This window comes from Aulonocara stuartgranti (assembly GCF_965226115.1).
Source record: "Aulonocara stuartgranti genome assembly, chromosome: 1".
NCBI classification, from domain to species: Eukaryota; Metazoa; Chordata; class Actinopteri; order Cichliformes; family Cichlidae; genus Aulonocara; species Aulonocara stuartgranti.
Window position 1 is genome coordinate 19,182,457 of NC_138939.1, and position 22,229 is coordinate 19,204,685.

Here is a 22,229-nt window from a genome sequence, read left to right on the forward strand (position 1 = left end):
CAGCTGAGTGTAGCGTAAAATATAAAAATAGCTGCTACTGAACTCTTCAATAAAAAGTGTGGCACACACCACAGATCAAGCCCCGACCTGGCGCTGATATTGTCCCCTGAGAGCCCCTCCCTGCCTTATTACAGTGACTCACTTCCCCTAAAAGGAAATAGCTCTCAGGCCTGCAGACTCGCTGCGTCTGAGAATGCATCAGACCACTCTAGAAGCCCCCCCTTTTGAGACGTTAGGGTGTGACTGACCATACGCCCGATTAAACCGTGAGGAAAAGTCGTCCTTTGTGTTTGGTAATAAAGGTAATGGCTGCATATGACGGCTGGCGGTGTGGACACATTCTGTGAACTTTGGAAACAATGTAACTCTAATGTAACTCTGTGTTTTCCTGCAGATTTGTTAGTCAAAGCAGCAGTGCATAATGTAGATGTCAGTGCAGACGTTTTCAAAGCTTGCAGCTTCACTCCAGTAAGACATGAACAGTCCTGTGACAGCTCACTTCATTTCCTCAATATCAACTCTTGGATATTTGCATGTTAAATTTGAGCAGTGGGAGTTTTTTAGTCATTGTGGGAGACTGGCCACCTGTTCAGGGTGTACCCTGCCTCTCGCCCCATGGCAGCTGGGACAGACTTCTGTGACAATGAATTGAAGTGATGGATGGAGTTCTTCAGTCCAAAAAGGCATTACTAATTTTTGAACTGAATTAATGTCAACATATTAATGGTGAAAAGAGATGATACCCTCATGTCTTTAAAACTAGCACAGCTCAGAAAAAAAAAAGGACCAAATGCTGGGTGATTTGGCAGTGGCAGTGTCCGTCATCTATTTACAGTCTGCCTACTTTCATCTTTATACTTTTAGTTTTAGTAGTTAATATTGAAGTGGCGTGTGCAGTTTTATATTAGGAGCAGTAATACAACAGCACACTGCAGTTAAAGCACACAGGAAAGGAGCAGGAAAGGCTTAGATTATGAAATGCTGCTGTTACGTCTGCCCTGAACAAACCAGCGCTTTGTAGACTGGCAACTGCACTCTCCCCTGCATCATACAGACGCAGCATGAGGAGAAAAAGAAAAGAGGAAGGGAAAAGGGGGACAGACAAAAAAAAGCATTTTTCCAAGTAATTTTAGTCTCTGACGAAATACGTCCAGACCTTCAATAATAGCATTTTATATTCTGGTGATCTTGCATGGCCTGAAGTACTCCAGACAGCTGGCTGCAGCCCTGCATTAACACAATAAAACTTTAGGGAGTAAAAGTGGTGAAAAAGAAACACCCTCCAAAACCAGAGAAGGGCAGGTCAGGACAAGAACCCAGCGAAAAAACAAAGATTTACCACTACTCAGACTCAGGCCTTAGCGCTCTGTTTCCTTTTGGTGACAAAAATCTTTAGTGACTGGTGATCAGCTCATTGTGCAAGACCACTTACACTCTTCGCTCTCCACAGCAGCGTAGTTCCCCGATTCCTTGAAGCTGATATTTCCCAGGTGCAGGACTCCGGCTACAATCTGAAGCACCATGGAGCGGTCCTCTGGTGCAATGCCAATCACATCCATGGCTTTCTGGGGAAGTAAAAGGGGAAAAAATAGCATGCTAAATCAGGACCACAGTGGGGGTTTACTCACTCCTGCGGTACCTAGCTCATGTTCTCTAATTACTCCTGTTGTGGTCTCGCTGGTAAACAAAAACAGAAGGAGATCATTGAAAAAAAAAAAAGGAAAAAAGAAAACAAGAGAGGAGTGCTATTGAGAGACTGTGAGCCACATGAACACTGGTATGAGATTCACAGACAAACACAACACCACTGACTCCCAAGCAGACAGAAAGAGTCTGACCGTACCATTGTCTCCTGGAAGTCGCTCTTGTCGTTGATGTCGTCCACTTTGTAGGAGCCAGACTGATTGAGGTAACTGTAGTAATCCAGGCTTGTGATTCCCAGGCTATTCTTCTGCTCCGAGGTGGCTCCTTCTATCAACTGTTGAGCAGAAATTAAGTCTCTAACTGTGTGTACAAAATATATAACGCACAGTTTAAAGAAAGCTGTACTGGCTTCTGAAAACTAGACATGTCTATACATTGGAACGGATAACAGCCCAACTACAACAAAAAGGGCCAACCTTTGAGAAAAATTATAAAATATCTTGACAGGACACTAAAGCCTTAACACTGTTACATCTGTGTTTAGGTATGTAAGTATAGGTATGTATGTATATGTATATGTGTGTTTTTCCTTTTAAATTAAGTTTTCGAATTACCCTCACCATTATATACTGCAGATTTGGTCTCAGATCATGTTGTTGCTGTGAATTGCCTTGCTATTTTTGGCAATAAAAGTTCAAAAAAAGAAAAAAGAAAAAAAAGAAAGCTGTACTATCGAAAAATGAGAACCTCTGGCCATGCACGACAAAAACAGACTGCTTTTCTAACCCAAACTGTCCTGAAATCACCTCGCAGGCCCTTTTCTCAGGTCACATGTGTTCCTTTCCATATTACAAAAAAGAAAAAAGGCCTCACCTGGTAGAATATATGGAAACTCCTTTCTCCAGGATTCCTCATGACAACACGTGACTTTTCCAGAAGGAAGTTGGAGATTTTCCCGCCGTCTGGTTCACCGCCGGAGCTGAACTGGATCTCAAAGTATTTCCCCTGATGGATCAAAGCATTTTTTTTTGTATTGCAGCCAACTGTAATAAAGCTTAAAAGGCAGCGTATACGGTCTGAAAATACTGGCACCTAGCTGTTCTAAGGCTACTAGCAGTGTGTGTGTGCGTGCGTGTGTGTGTCAGCTTAAATAGAAATATGATCCAGCTTTTTGTCTTACTCTCAACTCCAGACTAGCCTGTATGCAATGTCTCATTATTCAAAGAAAGCACTTCAAATGTAGTGACCTTACACAATTAGTGCCAAACTATTTTTGCTCTTTTAAATTTGAAGCTAAGAATATCTTTTATGGCATCTGCTCTTTATGAATTTAACTAACAGACTCGGTTGAAAAATTTCGGGGGAGTTGCACTTTCTATGTGAAGCTTATTTTTCATTGGTTAAGTTTCTTAGTGAGCCTCAGCGCTTCTGCGTGTGTGTCTTTCTGTGCAGTGCGTCGTCGCAGCACTTCTGGTTAACCGGGACACACACGAGGTTTGATGCCTCATGAAATAAAACAGAAAACAGAAGGCAAGCTGTTACTGTAAATCTCAAAGGTCTCGAAGGTATGCCACGAAAAAAAAGTTGAGGACTCAGCTTGTTCCACGGCAGCTGCGTCCCTGTCTGTGACTACGAGTGGGAATTTCACTTTAAATTTGATTACACTGTATGTTAAAGGGGGGAGAGAAGCAGCCTTACAAATCTGCTGGAGTTGTTGTTCCTCAAAGTTTTGGCGTTGCCGAAGGCCTCTAGCAGCGGGTTGGACTGCAGGATGATGTCTTTGACGTGCTGCGAGGAGACAGATTCAGTGAGCTGATGCTACAGCACAAACAGATGAGGCAGCAGGTAGAGAAACCACACACTTCACACCCCGACTCTCTGAAAGTTTCCACTAAGATAGCAGCATGGCGCACACATGCACATCTACAGACAGACACACAAAATCTGGAGGGCATTATCCTCGCTATGAGCCATGTGTGTGTCAGAAACACATGAGTTTTAAATCAGTACAGCAGACAGAGATATTCCCCACTTCCAGTATTGTTCACAGAGGCTGAGTGGTATTTCTTGGAAATTTTCTTTTATCAGTCCTGTACTAAAGAAAAACATCCTTCGCTGACACACATTCTTATATGAGTTTAGCCTTTTAACTACGCTGAAGTTCTTCTTGCACTGATGTTTTATTCCAGCATGATCTCGAGATGTCCAAAAATCTGAATAAGTACAAGTACTATTAGATATAGGGCTGTGCGATATGACCAAAATCTCATATCCCGATATAAGAATTCTATCGTTCCGATAACGATATAAATCACAAAAATGTAACATTTTCTGTAAATTCTGTGAATCTCGGGCAGCTCGTCTTGCGGGAAGTGTTTCCAGCTGCGCGTCATATAGCTGGAGTCCAGTGTTTTAACCGATGCATGAAACTATACATTTTTAGACATAAGTTGTAACAGCTGACGTTTTCTTTGTGAGTATTTATTACACGGCGTGCTGCGGGTAAAAACCTGTTCTAACGTTTGAGTCTAAGGTTTATTTTTTAGCACCTGGCGGCTCTTTTTTAATTCTCATCCATAAATAATCTGCTCTTTCACGTGATTCAGTTTATTTTGAAAAGTCTCAACAGGATCTTGAGCTTTATTGTGAAAGGTTTATGTGGAACATAAACAAGCGTTCACGCGATGGTGTTACCGTCGTTGTTGCTAACGACAACACATAAAACAGGAGCTTGTCCGTCTGTAGTGTGGTTATATTAAATATAAGAGAAAGAGAGACCTTTAAGAAATTAATATAGCCACTACAGTGACCATCTAAACGATGAAAAAATATTGCTGTAAACAGTTTATTTTGCGACACCACGAAACAAACGATAGCTAAAATGAAACGATAGACGTTTTTATATCGTCATCCGATATATATCGTTATATCGAACAGCCCTAATTAGATATGTAGAAGCTTTGAGAAATGTATGTTGCTAAAACAGCTGAACTGACACAGTGATATTATCTTAAGGCATGAAGTACAGTTAACATTATCATAGTTATATAATAAAGCTGTCTTGGTTGATTTAGTGTAAGCAGTCTATCGTTGAATTTAAAGGTAGAAAAGCCAAATGGCTGCTCTCTGGGCCTAAGTGGTTAAGCCCGAAAATTATTTCTGATTGTTTTCTTGGTGGAAGCAGCTCTGAGTGGATTAATTATAAAACTCCCACTGCCATCACGGTGCAGGAATTTCCTCATCAAACTTCAGATCTTTATCGCGCTTAGAAACTGGACATCTGCTGTTTTTTTTGTTTTTCTTTTTTTATTTGAGGGGGGTTGGGGGGTGCCAGATGGCACGAGGGGGCTGGTGTATAAGAGTCTGCTGACGGGCTCACAATAGGACACAAAGGATGAGGATGACAAGACAAAGACTGGAGCAAAGCGTGAAAGACAATGCAGGAATGAGACAGCAACAGGTGGTTTGACTGCACACGTGTGCAGTTAGTATCACAAATCATTCTGGTTTAACTTAGTTATCGTTCACATGTGCACTTAAGCATTTCAAATATGCATTCCTCATTTACAAACTGCCGAGAAGGACAAAAGGCATCTCCTCTCACCTGCACTCTAGGTCCACCGCCTGACACTCTGGAGATGTAGCCCATGATATATTTGGCTGCCACAGTCTTCCCTGCTCCGCTTTCGCCGCTGAAAAGCAGATAAAGACTTCATCACATGCTTTCTCAAACACAAGCCAAATTCAGATACACCTGATAGCCTGCGGCACACGCTCACTGAGACATTGTTTTCTGTCTCACACAAGCACAGTTTTTATTCACTCAGTGACTAAAAAACACCCGCCCCAAAACTGTTTTTTGGTTTTGATTTTTGTTCACCTATTATGGGTTTTAAATGAATTTTCCTTGTTCCCGTTTGTTCTGGTGGCTTATCAGTCTAAAGCTTATGTCATACCCCACCTGCATGTGATCTGATATTTAACAATAAGCCTGCTTAGGAACAGCTCGGCCTGTGCATTAAATAGTTTCCTGCATACGTCCCAGTGCAGACTTTTGTCTCTTCTCTAAGAATAAACACATATTTTACATCCATATTTGAAAACAGAATCTGGTACATGGTTTGTTTACATGTGTTTGTTTTGGTTGGACACACTACAATAAACAGGATAATTTGGACTACTAAACATGGTAAACTTTGTCCAGACAGCCGGTATTTGGACAGTTACAACATTTTTATCCTTTAGAGTTTCTATTTTAGCGGCATCAACCTGGAATACAAGATTCCAGGTTGCAAGTTCAGTCCTCAGCTTTCATTTGGAGTACATTTAAATCAGAAAAAAAAAAAAAAAATCACTATGTAGCAAATGTACCCAGATTTAAACACATAGTACCCAAAGCTGAGGGGTAAAAAGCAATTGGACACAGTACTTTTGTCCCAAATGTAAACCTACTTAAATTAAAGAGACTTGCAACGTATCTTACTCTATGTTAAAGTGAATAAAGAGTCTGAAAAAAAAAAGTGTAACTGTTTAAACACGTGTCATTTGAATTGCACAAACTCTTCATTCAGACAAAAATCCAGATCAAAACTGGTTGAGAATATGTTTGTGTGTGTGTGAGACACGTTTCGTGCAAATTTCCACCTCAGAAAGTAAAACTGAATCTCTTAAATAAGCAGTCACAGCTAGACAGCTACATTTACCGCCTTGCACGTGCAGGCGGATGAACGCTGCAGTAATAACGACATTTATCCCGTTTTGTTTACATAGCTTTCCTTCGTATCTTTTCCCTCAGCCTACTCTTGTCTTTTTCCTCTCCTTGCCTTTCACTGTGCCGGGGTCATACTTATTTTGACCTATGTGGTTTGGCAGTGGATGATGGCTGGGTCTGTTTTTTCTTTCTGTGCCTTAAAGTAGAGTCAGGATGGTACAGCCGCTGTGAGAAACACAGCTGCAGACTGTTTGAGACTGCCAAAGGAAGTCATGGGAGATGCTCTATTACACAGTCTCAGTATAGCTGCACACATCCTACTATATACACCTCCCAGCCTGTACCAGATGCTAAAGTTTTGCCTGGACTTCCTCGCTGTGCAGTTTGGAATCAAGTAGGAAACTGATCGTTTAGTTATATGCATCTGAGAGCATAGTTTCTCCTCCTGCAATCGACCCTCTAAAGAGGTATTTCCAGCACAAGCTGCAGTGAGACTTTGAGGCCCATTTAAACCCCCAAAGGGGCAGGTCTCATTGTTGTGGCGTTTGAATGCTGAAGACATTTCTGACTTCTGCAGCGATTTATTACCCAAACAAGGACATGAGTTACACAATGCAGTGCAGAGGGAGGGAGCGTTAAGCATTATCTTTCATAAATTATTACTGACTTGAGCTATGTGAAGGATGTTCAGTCAACAGTCTAGTTTTGGCAGTTTTGAATCCAACAAGGTGTTCGCTGCATTCCCACAGAACTCGCTGAGACACATGTACAGTCTGTTTGACAAGATTTTCCTGTGATAATGTCAGTGCATTGTTTTTTTGTATGTTTTTACATTGTTTGTATACATCACCTCCTATGACTTTTGCCTGCATACTAAACATCTGTTTTAGTTACTGATACTAAGGAGTAGGAGGGCAGAGGGACCGTTGCTACTTTAAGACCCACGTTCTCTTCAAGTCATAGCTCACAGGACCCCTGTTTCAGTCGCTGACCTCTACTTTAAGATATTTGGTGAAATTAAGCAAATTTTTACAATTTTACATTTTAATTAGCGTGTCTTTATCTTTGTTGTATAGGCTACCCTAAAGTTTTTCCTATGACACCATGTTCTTTGTAAGAAAGTGCAGGAAATATACCGCTAGAATTTGACTACCTGAGACTTTGAGCGATCACACGAGGACATTCATTTTCATGCGTCTCCACATACAGCTGCAGAAATATCTAAAAGCCTAACATAAATGCATTTTCACAGTGCAGGCCACACCCAATGACTACGTGCATATTTTAAGCATTAAAATGATCCCGACAATCTCTCACCACACATTGTCCTTCTCAAACTGATCTAATTATAACAGCAACCTGCTCTGTTGACACCGATGAAAAGGCACAATCATGCGTGGAAAGGATCCCACGCACAATCATTAAAAAAAGAAAGAGCAGATTCCTGGTAAAAAGCCAGCCGAGCAATGAATACGCCTGCTTTCTCTCAGACTGGGTTTAAGAAGCTGTTGTTCACTCGTCATGTGACTGAAATTTAAGATGGCTTCAAAGAACAAAATCAAGCAAAACTGCCTAGAAATTGTGAAATCGTGTATTTCTGAAATATCTGTATATCTGTATTTAGAGCACATGTAAAGGAACTGGTCCTCGATAAAAAACAAAAAGTATCATAAAAGAGAAATAAACACTTTGTTAAATCCAAATCGTCACATATTCAAATGCTGTTACAATATCAGAGAAATAAAAGAAATGCTCAGCCGCTCTTTTTCTGCATTAACCTCATTTCTGATTCTTAATATAATATTTTTTTAAAAACTGCTAACACAGGTGGGTGCTGACCACGCTGCACGGTTAGCAGTTCACAGCAGCCTTTGTTTGCTGAGACCTGGTTCATCATAAAACCACTTCCATGCTTTTGTTTGCTGATTTAGTCAATCACAAAATCCACCTCGGTGCCTTTATGTGGAAAACTGAACGAGCAACTGCTGGCTGTCCAAACAACAGCCGAAAGTGCTGAAGCAGGGCTCATTCATCATGAGGTAAGCACTATAGCAACCACGCTGCTCAGATGAGTGGGCCATAGCATAAAAACCCCCTAATGACACCACATTTTTCTCAGCTTTGTAGGTCAGAAACATTCATCGGGAAACTCAAACAGGCTGCGAAAGCATCTAAAATCCTCTAAATCTAGGGACCGTGCAAGTGTCCTCTTTTCTTTTTTTAAAAACAGGAAGCTTTTCAAAAATAGCTGCTATAGCGGCTGCTTTGTTTCCATCTCACATCCTGAGGATTTAGCAGCCAGATCAAGCTGTAAAATCATTGTTTTCCTATTTGAGGACTGGCACATTTTATTATTTTCTCTTTAATTTGTAATTCACTGAAGCTGAAAACAGTATGATGGAAAAACACCACACAAACACTGACTCAGCTCTACTGAATGATGTGGTCAGACCTGTTAGGTCTGTCCTCTCGCCCGTCTATTATCATGACCTGCAGAGCAGTTCAGTGTTGTGATCTCACAGATCACATTGCACAGATTATCGTCTCCAGCTTTTGTCTCATTTTGTCACATCCTGGACATTTGACACGCTAATATAAAGTGCTGAAGGTTACAAAAATATCAGTTGAAACCAATAAACTGGGCAACTATAGTATCTTAATAAGATATGGATAAGGTCATATTTTGGTTGATTTATGATCTTTTTAATTATTTTAGATTAAAGCAAATCTACTGTTTTTTTTAAAAGCACCGAGATCAGTCCCCAATGTACAGTACAGTTTATCAGGCTCTATTTTGAATGGATAATTTAAATAAAAATGCAGCTTTTCTGGTTCTGAAAATAATTTCCTTGTCACATGCCGTTAACTAATGATCACTATAGAAGGCAGAGAAAGAATGGCCGGAATTTCAAAGTCTTACCTAATGATGACACACTGGTTCTCACGGTCTATCATCATGTTTCTGTACATGTTATCTGCCAGAGCGTAGATGTGAGGAGGATTCTCATACTGAGCCTGAGAGAGGATAAAAGATTAAATTAGTGGTTAGACAAGTGAATATACATTTAAATACAACGAGGGTTTCTGTAGACAAAAACATGGATGCCATGGGCTCCCCAGTGTCACCCATTGTAGCCAACCTTTACATGGAGGAAGTGGAAAGTAAAGCTCTTGCCTCTTTCAAAGGGACAGCACCTAGCCACTGGTACAGATACGTAGATGACATCTGGTTCAAAATCAAAAGCTGAGAAGTAGAAGCTTTCACTGCTCACATCAACTCAGAGGACAGAAACATAAAGTTTACCAGGGAAGACCCAAAGGACAACAGTTTGCCATTTCGGACTGTGCTGTGCACATTGGGGAAAATGGAAAACTCAGCATTGAAGTTTACCAGAAGCCCCCCACACACAGACCAGTACCTACTCCTTGACTCCCGCCACAAACGTGGAGTGATCAGGACCCTGCAACACCGGGCAGAAAACATTCCCTCTAAGTAATAAGGGAAAGAAAAGGAACACACACATGTAAAAAAAAAAAAAAAAAAACCCCAAACTTTTAATACATGTGATTATCCCAGTTGGGCTTTCATCAAATCAGCACAGTAAAGAAGGTCAGACGCCAACTAGCGAGAAACAGACGGACAAACAGAACAACATCATCATCCCTTATGGATCAGGTTCATCAGAGAAACTCCCAGTTTCCATCCCAGTGCACTTCAGAGCCAGTCACACACTCAGACAAAAACACGGACACAACTCCCAAACGCAAACTAGACAATGTAGTGCATGCTGTGCTGTTCACCAAGGAGTGCTAAGACCTCCACGTTGGAAAAACCAAACAGTCACTTCAAAAACTGATGGCACCAACTGTCTGCCATCTTTAATCCAGTTTTGAGATCCCTTCCCAGGTGTCTTAACGCCCACTCACATCTTGCATCAATTGACCTCAATAAGTTTCAATAAGGTCACTCAAGCTCCTTAGATCACTTTATGAATCACTAAGTAACACTTTTAACATCCATAGACTGTATATAAAAGATGAATACAACCTCTGTGACATCACCTATTAGGAAAGCCAATTATGAAGCTGTTGCCATCTTGGTGCTTTGAAACTGGATGTGACAAACTTGACCCTGACAGAGGCAGTTATTTATGAAATAAACATTATGTTGGATTCAGTATTACTGGGTGATATATTCTTTCAATTTTAAAAATGGGAAGTGTAAATTCTGACAAAATGCACACAGTATCGTGTTGCTGTACATGTTCAGTAGATCAGTGGTTCTCCACCACAGCTACAAATACTCCAAATTAGCTCAACTATTCTAAAGAAACGTGCAGAAAATTTAAAGACAAATGATTTAAACAGACACATAAGCAATAAATAAATAAAAAAAATATATAAAAAAAATATACAAATAAATAAAATATGGAGACAGCTGAAATAGCCTGTATAAAATTATGCAGTCATGACTTGTTTAAGTAAAATTTTAGCTCGCAGTCAAACAGTCAAAACTCTTCCAACTGTATGCTAAAGATATGAACAGTAAAGAAGAGCTGCTAGCTGAGAATAATAATAAATGATGAAATTTTTGGCAAAAATATCAGAAAAAAAAAAAGATGCAAAATCTACCTGGAACGTTAATAATAAATTACACGAATAGTGTAGTTAGCAGTTAAAGTGGAAGTTACTAACATGGCTCCATAATTGTTTTTAGTGCAATAAACAGCTGAACCTGTTAGCAAAATAATCGGGTCAAAATATCATGAAATGAATGGATCTAATCAAAAAAAAAAAAAAAAAAAGAGTAGTAGCAAAAATTAGGACATAAATACTTTAATACTGAGCTGAAGGGATGTCAGATAAAAAAGTTTGGACACCACTGCTCAGGGGTAGGCTTACTCATTTTATATTTTATTATTTTGTTATATTTCATATTCATTTTATTAATATAAAAAGTATTAAACAGTTAATTCACCATTAACTCGTAGTATAGTAACATCTGCTGAGAACTACAGTGCCCTGACGGTTAAGGAAACCTAGTGAAATTTTAAACGAACTTTTATGCATAATAAAGTTATTATGTAATCAGAGACAGGCTGACCTATAAAATCCACAAAAACCATAAAAAAAAAATTACTATAATACAATTACACACTGCTGTCATTTTTGTCTGTGATGCTAGAACAAAATAGCGACCTTTTGCCAAGACAGTTGCACTTGGTCCCTTTTTGTGATTATTTCAAACAACTTGTGAACAAATATGAACTTTTCCCCCGATAATTTGAGCTGGCTAACCGTGCAAATATAAACCCCGTGCACTTGTGTGCAAATGTGATCTGAATTTGGCATGTGTGATGCTTTCACAGTCTGTTAGAATTTTTAAAGCTTTTCAGTGTGCTCCTGGCTCGAGAATTCGAGTTCGCTGTCAACGGGCTGGCCAAGAGAGAGGAGGCAGACTCGAACAGGATGTTCTGTGATGGTGCTGCCAAGCTGCTCCAGCGGTTGAGTCAAGTTTGTGACAGCAGCATCTGCTCGCTGGAAAGTTTTCACAGCATCTAACCCAGTACATTTAAAACCTTTGTCTTTCAGACCGTTACCAGCCTAAACCAGCCTGACACTTCAATAACATCAGAGACCCAGAAAAAAAGCTTATTTCCTTAAGATGATGCTGGATCTACTTACTGCGCCTTGATACATCTCAATTTCTTTATCCCCAAAATATGGCATCTGCTTGAAGGGGTTGACAGATATGAGCACGGGACCGATGTACGTCTGGTGAGATCGTGAGTTAAAGAGATTAAAGAGTGGGAGCAAAACAGTGGTACCAAATTACAATTACCTCTCACAAAGAGAAAACTGTGTCGAAAAGAAAGCACTTAATCTCCAATTGCCATGACGTCAACAGAGATGGCAACAGTGCAGCAGTGTGGCGTATTTGGCGATCAGGCCTGAGCCTAAATAAGTATGCAGTGCTTACAAATGACAGAGAATAGACCGACCATGTAACACTGTGAGGTTTTATGCCTTGAAGCCAAAATGCAGCTCAAGGCAAATAAAGCAGCTATTGTGGGTGGCCCATAGTGACCCACAGCCTTGGCAGGGAGACCTCACAGTTACAGATATTTACTGAGCAAAATCAAAGGAGAGACTCAGAGCTGTCGAACCTGAAACTGCCTGCATTTGGTAAACTTGGTAATGCCGAGCGACAGTGAGGGTTTATGTTTATGTAATGAGCCATTAGGAGCGGCCTTTCAAGGCACTCATTCATTCATCTCGTTTCACGTCGTGAATACGCGCGCGCGTGTGTGGCCACAGCTGCACTTTAAACTTAAACCCAGCATTTGTGTGATGCAGTGTATGAAAATGATAGCTCTCAAGAAGATCATTTTAAATCCGTAACACAATCAAATTCAGCTGTTTAAAAGATAGCAGCTATGCTCTCACCACCACCACCCCCTCACAGTGAAAGGCCTGGTGAAAGAGCAGGAGTTAGAGATACAAAGACGCCCTTTCCTCCCCGCTCACCTTCCAACACTGACCTATTACTCATTGCTAATATGTCACAGCGAATGACCAGTCAGCTATTCTGGGTATAGCAGGAAAGAGAAGGGCTCCGCTATTCCTCACTGGGGTGTGAACTGTGAGCGTGAGCAAAGGATACAAAGATGTAGTCATCCATGTATCTCTTCTTGAGGTTGTCCACGATGGCGTCCTCATTGATCTTGCTGAGCAGCACCATGTCATCCACGCCGCTGTGTTTGACATTGTGGCTCTGCCAGTGGTACCGGTAGTGCCCCCGGCTCCCCTGAAACAAAACACACACAATGTCCAACTGTTAGGTCACTGAAAAAGACAGAATGAGATCATGCATAGAGTCTGACGTCACGGATGCGCAGACACACTGCTACTTTTCAACACACTCGTCATAACCACACCACTCAGGCAATCAAACGAAAGTGGAACACGGTCATTATCACTCAAATAAAAAACACAGAAAAATAAATATTACACACATTTCCTGACCTGAGAAACATGTTTACATGAAAACAGTGCGAGGTCAGATTCCCAAGAGCGCTTGTTGCCAAAGATGCTCTAAACATTTATCCAGCATCCTAAAACTCTGGCTTCTCTCTACATCCCTGTTTTTCTTTTTAGTCGAGTGAGTCTCCGGAGAACTGAGGTCATTCATCATGTGCTATGAGTCAGTATTGTCTGGCTACTGTGGACGAGGGTCACAATGTGCTGTGAGGGGTGAGTCTCTTTCTCCTGGATGGAGAACCACTCAAAGACACGGACAGCATCCAGAACATTAGTCAACACACAAGTTAACTCTTGACTTCCTCTCTCTTTAGGGAGGAAATGTGGGGAGAGGAAGCAGAAGAGCAAGGCTTCAAACAATACTGCCAAGAGAAAGAAATCATTAGGGGCTTTTGGACCACGGGAGCTTTTTTGGTAATTTTAGAATGTGGCGGCAGAACCACGCCGATCATCTTTTTTAGCTTGTAGAATAGAAACTTTCTCCTAGAGCTGTGTGTGGTGTGGTGTAGATGCATAGCATGACACACTGATTGGTCAAATGCAGCTTTGGTGCTCATCACTAAAATAAAAAGCAGCTGTGTGAACATCAGCTCTTAAAGTTAGTCTTAAAGAAAGGAAGCAGCAGTGAAGTCCAGGCTTTACTGAGTCTACATGCGATGGAAGAAATCGAACACAATTTCGACTCATTGGAGCGAGATATTATTTAGGCTACTTGTCGCCAGTCGATTTCATCTTCCTGTTAGACTACTAGCACACAAAAAGTCATGGAAAATAAAGATGCTGGAGATGAGAGAAGATTAGAAAGTAATCAACTACAAAACTGGTGGAGAATGGTGCAAACAAAACCAGACTGCATGACTTCGTTTTGTCTTTGTCCCCTCACTTCAGTTCTGGTGAGTCAAATTCAGCAGTTAGTCTTTTATCTTTGTACTATTTTGCAGATATTTGCACAGTCTAAGTAATCCTTATCACGTTTGTCGATAACGGTGAACTCCATTCTAGCCATTAGCAGCCAAAATGCTAACGCTTAGTCCTCAAAATACAGAATTCAAAACGAGTGGTTTCAGCCTGTGGTTTCAGAGTCTTCAGATAGTGCACGCTAACAGACACTTACTAAAGGACACACATATTAATCCCAGTTCTTTTATTCTTTCGGTGATGATACTTTCTGTGTCAGAAGTGTATGGTTGATTTGTTGTCTTGAGTACATAATATGCCTCTATATTTTCCGTGGATAAGTGAGGTTCGATTAAAGGCAGTCTTATTGTGGCATATTGTTAAAAATAAGTGAAGCAACAACAACAAAACTATGAATACAATAACTGTTGCTCAACTGTGGTTTCCAAGGACAAAGATGAAGTTTAGCAAGGCCGTCAATTATTTTCTCAACTCTGTACCAGCATCAGGGCTGAACTTTAAACCTCAACTTCATTCTGGTTTCTTGGGTTTAGAGGTCGCGGAGTCCTGCTTATTCCAGTGTTACACAACACGTTAAAACTGTAAGCCTGGATTTCCACTGAATGCTATAATCTTTCCTGCACATAGAGACTCTAGTACACGCTAGATGTGAATAAAAGTCAAGCACTAAAGTTGCTTTTACAGCAGGAAAAGGGAAAGAAACAAAAACAGCAAAGGGAAAAAGCCACAACGTAACACTACAGTACAAAATTAACCGTGGAAAGTCATTGTGCTTTCACTTATTAACTCTAAATTACCATGTCCAAGGAAGAGGAGAGCCAGAAGCATTTAATATCCTCCACAGTCTCTTTACAGCAGCGAGATTAAAACCACTTTACAGACTCAGTCATAGCATGGGAGATGGTGAGGAATGTTTACGGCTTTTCAGCTTAATTCAGCGGGTATTTTCCATTAGGTGGGAAGCAGCAAATTGCTGTTTGATTACTTCTCGACATCATACGGATTAACAGGCCTCACAACTTTTAGGTGTGGCTGAGAGAGATGCCGACTTCTTTCATTGTCAGCAGTGTCAGGATGATGCCACTCTCAGCGGCAAAAACACCTCTTTTGGTGAAGTGAATTTGCTTCTCTATCTGTAAATTACAAAACTGTACAAAAAGAAATATTTAAAATGTATATCTGGAAAAACCACCTAAAGGGAAAAATCTTCCATTTTCTGGATGAGCAGCCTTTTAAAAGGTGTTGTTTACACACACAAAAAATGTCAGAGGAAGGGTGTAGAATTGCAATATAAATAGGAGAACAGCAGTATTACTGTGTACAGTAAAATGACAGCATATAACAGTGAGGCTGATCCTTCTAAATGCATTGTGTTCATCTCGAGGTTCCTTTGTCCTTAATAGACCTCAGTAAAGACACAAAGTGTTATTCGTTATTGTTGATGGATGAACTCGGATGATCTTCTTATTTCAGGAAATTACCATCGCACACTCTGACATTCTTATTTAGGTTAGCACCTTTTGTCCATCAGGAATGCCAATGTTAAGAGACAGCGCTGGCTCAACTGCAAAGAGAAAATAAGTGAACATGATATCTTTTATTTCTCTCTGCTATGTGTGGAATGAAAGTCTGCCGACTCAAGAAGGGAGAGGTAATAAGCTGGAAACGTAGGAGGCAAGAGTCACATATTCTTGGGTCTTGTCTAATGAGGGAAGCATACTAAGTAAATATTCATACTCGCAGCAGCGACTGAGGGAGTAGCTGCACACGTACAGACATCAGGGAGACGCCTGAAAGAATCACACTCTTCTGCTGCTGAGCAGCTCCGGAGCAGCTGACTGTGCCGACTGTAACAGCGATGATTGGCTGGAGCGTGACTTTGAACCAAAAACGCTTATTTTATACTTTTAATTAAAGACACTTTTCCACTAATTTAAATCCAGACACTTAAAAGTTATGAAGCAGATGTTTCTCTACAGTTAGTGTAGTGTTGCACGCAGCCGCTAGTTTTATTAAATTGAGTCCCTGCACATGAACCAGACTGTAAACAAACAAACAAAAACAAAAAAAAACCTTTTGCAGGTTGCTAAGTGCAGCACCTTAAATGAGGAGGCTGTTTAGCATTTACTGTATTTCAGACTGGAGCTCCCAGAGAAAACCTGGGAGCTCTTGGAGAACATGCGAACTCCACACAGTTGACTGGGTTTGAATCCAGGACTGTCTTGCTAATAGGCAAAGGTGTTAACCACTGAGCCACTCTGCTGCCATCCTGTTAATAAGGTGAAGAGCACAATAAATAAGAGAACAGTGTAACAGTAAATAACTGTGACTCAGGACCTAATTACATGAATTGTGGATACATGACCTTTTATTTGTTCCACAACAAAGCTGTCCATCTCAAAGCACTAATTACTCAACTAATTTAATTTAATATGAGGCCACAGCACCATTAATGTCTAATCAATTACCTTTTATGGTAAATAATATTGAGCATACTTTCTCAGGTTTTACAGGTTTTATGGTATGAAATCGCTTTGGCTCAGTTTACAGGAAATCTTACTACTGTTACCGTAGTCTGTGGTGATGGAGTAAGACATACACACACACACACAGGGGACATCTGGCATAATGTGGAGTCTATAGTGGCCATAACGACATCATCACCATGCAACCGGAGACTTCCCTCTGAGCACAGCTATACACAGAAGGAGCTCACACATGGCAAGATCTATATAAATGCAAATATATATAATATATAATATTGTGACAACAACTTCCCCTAAAAAATATTAATGGGCAGAAAAGACAGTGGATTCCTTTTCTCTCGTCAAATCTGAAAACAGAACCAGACCTTTTCCCAGAAGTTACTACAAAGGAATTTCAACACCGCTCCTGATCCATAAGCCCAGGCTTTCCCTCCATGCAAATACCATCACCATATATGGAAAGTGTGTGAGCAGCTCTGACTCGGGATACAGGAAATGGCTGGGTTTGATTCACTATCATAAGCGGCACTTTCCCTCTTATTTCTCCCTTCTATGCCATTTTCCCCCTTCTTCCACATCAGAGTCTGAAACAGTGAGTCCACCGTGTGTTAGGGCTAGGTTTCTCCTCTGCCCTCTGAGACAGATCTGGATAAAAGCCATGCGAATGAATTCCTCGCTTCTAAAATAAGAAGCAGCTAAAGCCATTGAACACTGAGCAGCAAAAGTCTGGAGAAATCACACAACTTTCATAGAAGCACATGGCTGAGGAATCCTCTGTGAAGCTGATCGCTAGCAGTACGAGTACAGAGAAAAGGTCTCGATACAGGACAACATCCTGTTTCGCATCATGAAAAACTGAAGGATATTTTAGCTAAAGCTGCTGTAATTAAATTTATCCTAAGAACAGCAGTACAAGACAAGCTAATACTGGTCACGTACTAAAGGAGACTGCAAGAAAGCATTTCAGTTGATATGACTTAAGACTTTTGGCCTGGATCAGACCGTTTGAAGCGAGACCCTACATCTGATAAGCCCTCAGATATCAGATTAGTTGTGCTGCCATTCCAAGTCGGAGCTTTGTTTAAATATATTGTTCCTAGCGCTGATTTCATGAAGTCTATTTTAAGAAATTACACACACGCAGCAATTAACTTACAACATCACATATTTGGGTCGATGACATAAAAACTAAATGGAGCCTGTGAGTTAGATCAGCCGGGCAACTCGAGCCGCACTGCATCACACACACGTAACACGACCCACTCTCCTCACGTCGCACAGCAAACACAACCTCCTAATTTGTTTATTTTTCTATTTAAGCAGCAAAATTTCCCATCTTTCCCTCTGACGTGTCGATGATTCGCTACCTGCAGTTTCAGCCCCCTCCACAACCACAGCCTCCACCTGTTAGTGCCTGGGAGATGTTTAGTCATTACTCCCCAGTTTAGATTTGGGGGTGTGATAAGATAAACTCTATCTGATGGTTACTTCAGGACTATCAGGACTGGTCAGTTGTGTAAATCAGACAAATGACATAAAACCAAGAACAAAGACCTAAATAATTACACAACGTAAACACACAAATTGACAATAATGCTGGACAAATCCAAACAGATTTAAAAGGTTGGCCCCTGTCAGTACATGAGCTTTAACCTCCAGCCTTCAGCTTCCCTAAATAAGTTAGTTTTTTTTTTTTTTCATTGCTTACTGAAATTACATAAAGTTACTAAAGCTGTCTGGAAAACAGGTCCTCGTTCTCATCTTTATCACCCTGGTTTCGCTCTTCCAAACAGAGCCATATGGTAGCCATTGCAGCAAAAGGCATGTCACTGTTTGCTGTTAACGATCTCAAGGAAGTCTGATCTCTCTGCAGGTGAGCTGTAAAGAATATTGCTTGCCCTGACCAAAAAGTAAACACAGGATATTTAGTCACTCTTTTCCTCTAGTACTACTTCAGCTAAGCTGCTACAATCACCGTCTCCTCAGTAACGCCAAAGCAAGTCAGGGAATCGCTCCAACACACATTTATGTTAGTGGGTTGATTTTGACCGATTTTCTTTTTTCCCCCTCTTGAACGCTTGTTGTGATCCAAAACATTTCAAACAGTGCTTAAGGGGTTACCACTCTCTAAGCTGAATTCCCACCTGGTCTCTGCTGCTTACGCTTGTACTTTGTGTGAGATTAGTCACTGCATGTAATTGGGCCAGATGCAGACGAAACCGCTGACTAAGATAGCTGGCCTTTCCATGGTGGAGGAAAAAGATAAACAATGATGAGAGATGGAGGAGGAGCTCAGCAGAAGAAGCAAAGAGAGTGGAGTCAGAGGAGCAGTGACCCAGTCTGAGCTTCTCAGCGAGGGGATGCTCATTCAGGTCTAAGTAAGCTCTGTACACACACATGCAAACACACAGAAGCAATGCTGAAAACTACAGTTAAAAGCTGGAGTCTGATTAAAGAGCTCATTCACAGTTTAACACACAGAGGAGGTCTTCCTCTAAACTAAAGCAGTTAAAGTTAAAACTGGTCTAAAAATTAGTTTTGTTTGCACTGGGAAACACAGACAAGCCTTTTTTTAAACACAGTTTTCAGATAATAGATCAGATTTAAGTTGCACGTCAGGTTTTTGAGATGTTTTGATGTTTACACACTTTAAAAAAAAAAAAAAAAAAAAAAAGAAGCTTTTTCCCACCAAAATATTTTCATACATTTATTCTGAAAACTAACCAGAAGACAGTGGTCAAAAATGTTTGAGCTCTTGCTGGCTTGTACCGCACATCCGTGTCTCTTTGCTTGGACCAGCAGTAGTCGCCCATCATGTATGGAAATTTTCCCTGATAACAGTTTTCCATCACTTGTATATCTCGATGAAATCTTTCTCCATGATCATCGCAAACACCGCCCAGACAAGATGGAAGAAAGTCAAGACGGGAATGTAAAAAATGCATCTTCAGTGACATTCTGGCACGCATTAGCTGATATGCTTTCAGCTTGTTATCCACAAGCTCAGCAATATTCTTTGCTCCGTGACTGCCAAGGACAACCTGCACGAATGCTTCCCGTGCTGCTGATTCAGACAGGCTTCAGTTTACTTTCAAGCTCACTGTCGAGCATCACTTCACAGATTTCAGGATCAACAAAAACACCTTCCTTCACATTTTTCATGACCATTATTACTTAAAAACAACAAACAAACAAAAGGGGACGTGCTAGATCCCAGTAGCGAAATGCTTGCTGACCAGTTTAACCTCCTAAAAATATATTTTTATAACTATGAAGGTAAAATTCAATCTTGCATCACTGCAAAACCACATATTGTAGCACTGCAACAACATGCAGTCACATTTGGCTCGACACAAAAAAGGATGACGAAAGGAGGCAATCTGTCACAACACCTGCATACAGACCGAGAGGAAATATGACTTCTGATCATACTGAGAAATATATAGCCTCCAAACTCACATATTTAACACTAGCAGCAGACAGCGATCTTTAACTTTAACGTCTTTTTCCAGCCAGGTATTTCCAGTAAAATGTAAATCAGAAATGTACTAAAAATAGCACAACAAATACTAAATATAAATATTAGGATACTAAAAATAGAGTCGTGCAGAGTGTGTAGGAACAGCTTCTTGTGAATATAGGTGTATTGTACTGGGAATGACATGCTTTTCCATCTGACAGTCATGGATCACAGACTGGATTTGACTGTTCCTCACCTGGAAAGGAGGAAAGGAAAACACCAGTTTCCACTCTACACCTGCTGAAACCAGCTGCTCCACATATTAGCAGCTCCATATTTTTGTCTGTAGAAGATTGTTGAGCAGAGACTGTGGGTTCTCTTGACATCTTTCCACTTCACAACTTCAAGGATGACAGCGGTCACTTGGATGTAACTGGGACACCATCATAAATAATGCAAACAACAAGCCTGCCCGGAGTTTCCATGCTTAGACTTCTCACACTGTTGTTATGGATCTGAGCTTCTACAAAGGAATAATAAAAGGAATCTATTCTTCGGTGAGGATTTGGAAACATGAGCACCGACTGGCTGCGATGACGTTAATATGCTATGCCTGCAGGGCTGGGCTGAATGCTGCCCCTCCCATATAAAGACGGTATAATGATCATGAGTGAATGGATACTTTAAACATTAGTCTCCTAAACGGATGACAATAGCAATAAGGTTGCTAATAAAAACACAACATCAAAGACAATGTGGTTCAGGGTGGAAGTCTGCTGAAGAGGCATGTCACCAAGTGCTGCGTTTTCCTTTTTAAAGCAGTTTCAGTTAAACATAAACAAACTATCTGCAGTGGAAACCAATTCATAGCCATGCCAGTGCCACAATAGGGCCTCAAATCAGTGAAATCCAAACTACAGTCAAGCTAAACTGAGCACACAAAAATACATGTTAAAACCCATCCCAGCTTTCCGCGTTACCTTCTGCTCCAACTAATTATTCAAAGCTGTCTCCTCTTCTTAGAAGGTAAGAGTCAGTCTGGCATTGAGGGAAGAAACCTTAAAGTTGTTTGTTACGGTAATTTGCCAAAAATGGCTTTGTTTTTGATTACATAATAATAATAATAATAATAATAATAATAATAACAACGAATCCAGCGTTTCATAGTGCACTGTGAACAGAAAAATCCTTTAAGAAGCTACAGTTGCAACTGACATTATCAAACGACTGCCAGGAAAGAAGGAAATTAGTAAAGCCAAGGTCACTGAGATCAGTTCCAGATGAATCAGAGCAGTTGGACTTTAGAGGTACTGCTTCTGCTTTTTTGTGTCTATTAAAAATCTGAACTTGAAATAGACTTCAGCTGCTGGAAAACTTAAGTTGTAAAAAACAAACAAAAACAAACAAACAAACAACAAAAAAAAAAAAACTAAACCAACCAAACACAGCATTACCTTAATTAATTTACTGCAGCCCAAAACTGTACTTGATACAGTGTTGCAATAAAATGAGTAGCTGGACTATTTGAAGCAACTCTGCATTAGGAAAGAATAAGATTTAAAATTAATTAATTAATCATCCCTGTGCTTTCATGCTGAAATAAACACGATTTGTCTCCTACAGTTTCGGAAGTGTCATGCATGTAAATTATGAATGTGATTTTAATGATGCTGACTCCATAAAAGTGAACTCATGGAGAAGACAACTAATGACTCGTAGGTTTAACTCAGGCTTGTTTAGTTCAGAAAGTTACTGCGCTGCTTCCCAGTTTATGATTAACAGAACGCTGGACTGCAGTGGTTCGTAATACCTGCTGCGTTTGACTAAATTTTGCTGCTGACTGAAACAAGGTATAAGGAAGTCTGGACCCTAGTAAATTGCCTTTTCAAAATAAAACACTAAAAACTGCCATGACTGGGTTGTGTTTGGGGGGTTAGATTGATGCACGACTCATGAGAAATGACAGCTG

The 22,229-nt window shown here is 40.5% G+C and overlaps 1 protein-coding gene across 3 annotated transcripts in view; it reads right to left on the reverse strand.

Moving 5' to 3' along the window:
* The window catches only part of myo1ea (myosin IEa), a 49,711-nt gene that overhangs the window by 22,788 nt on the left and 4,694 nt on the right, over positions 1 to 22,229 (reverse strand). For all 3 annotated transcript variants that reach the window (XM_082527589.1, XM_082527590.1, XM_082527591.1), the window contains exons 2-9: positions 13,020 to 13,163; positions 12,041 to 12,130; positions 9,276 to 9,370; positions 5,249 to 5,336; positions 3,343 to 3,432; positions 2,518 to 2,649; positions 1,844 to 1,978; positions 1,433 to 1,565 (exon numbers count right to left, since the gene is read on the reverse strand). In XM_082527589.1, coding sequence (XP_082383715.1) covers positions 1,433 to 1,565; positions 1,844 to 1,978; positions 2,518 to 2,649; positions 3,343 to 3,432; positions 5,249 to 5,336; positions 9,276 to 9,370; positions 12,041 to 12,130; positions 13,020 to 13,163 — 907 coding nt within the window. The remainder of the gene's footprint in view (positions 1 to 1,432; positions 1,566 to 1,843; positions 1,979 to 2,517; positions 2,650 to 3,342; positions 3,433 to 5,248; positions 5,337 to 9,275; positions 9,371 to 12,040; positions 12,131 to 13,019; positions 13,164 to 22,229) is intronic.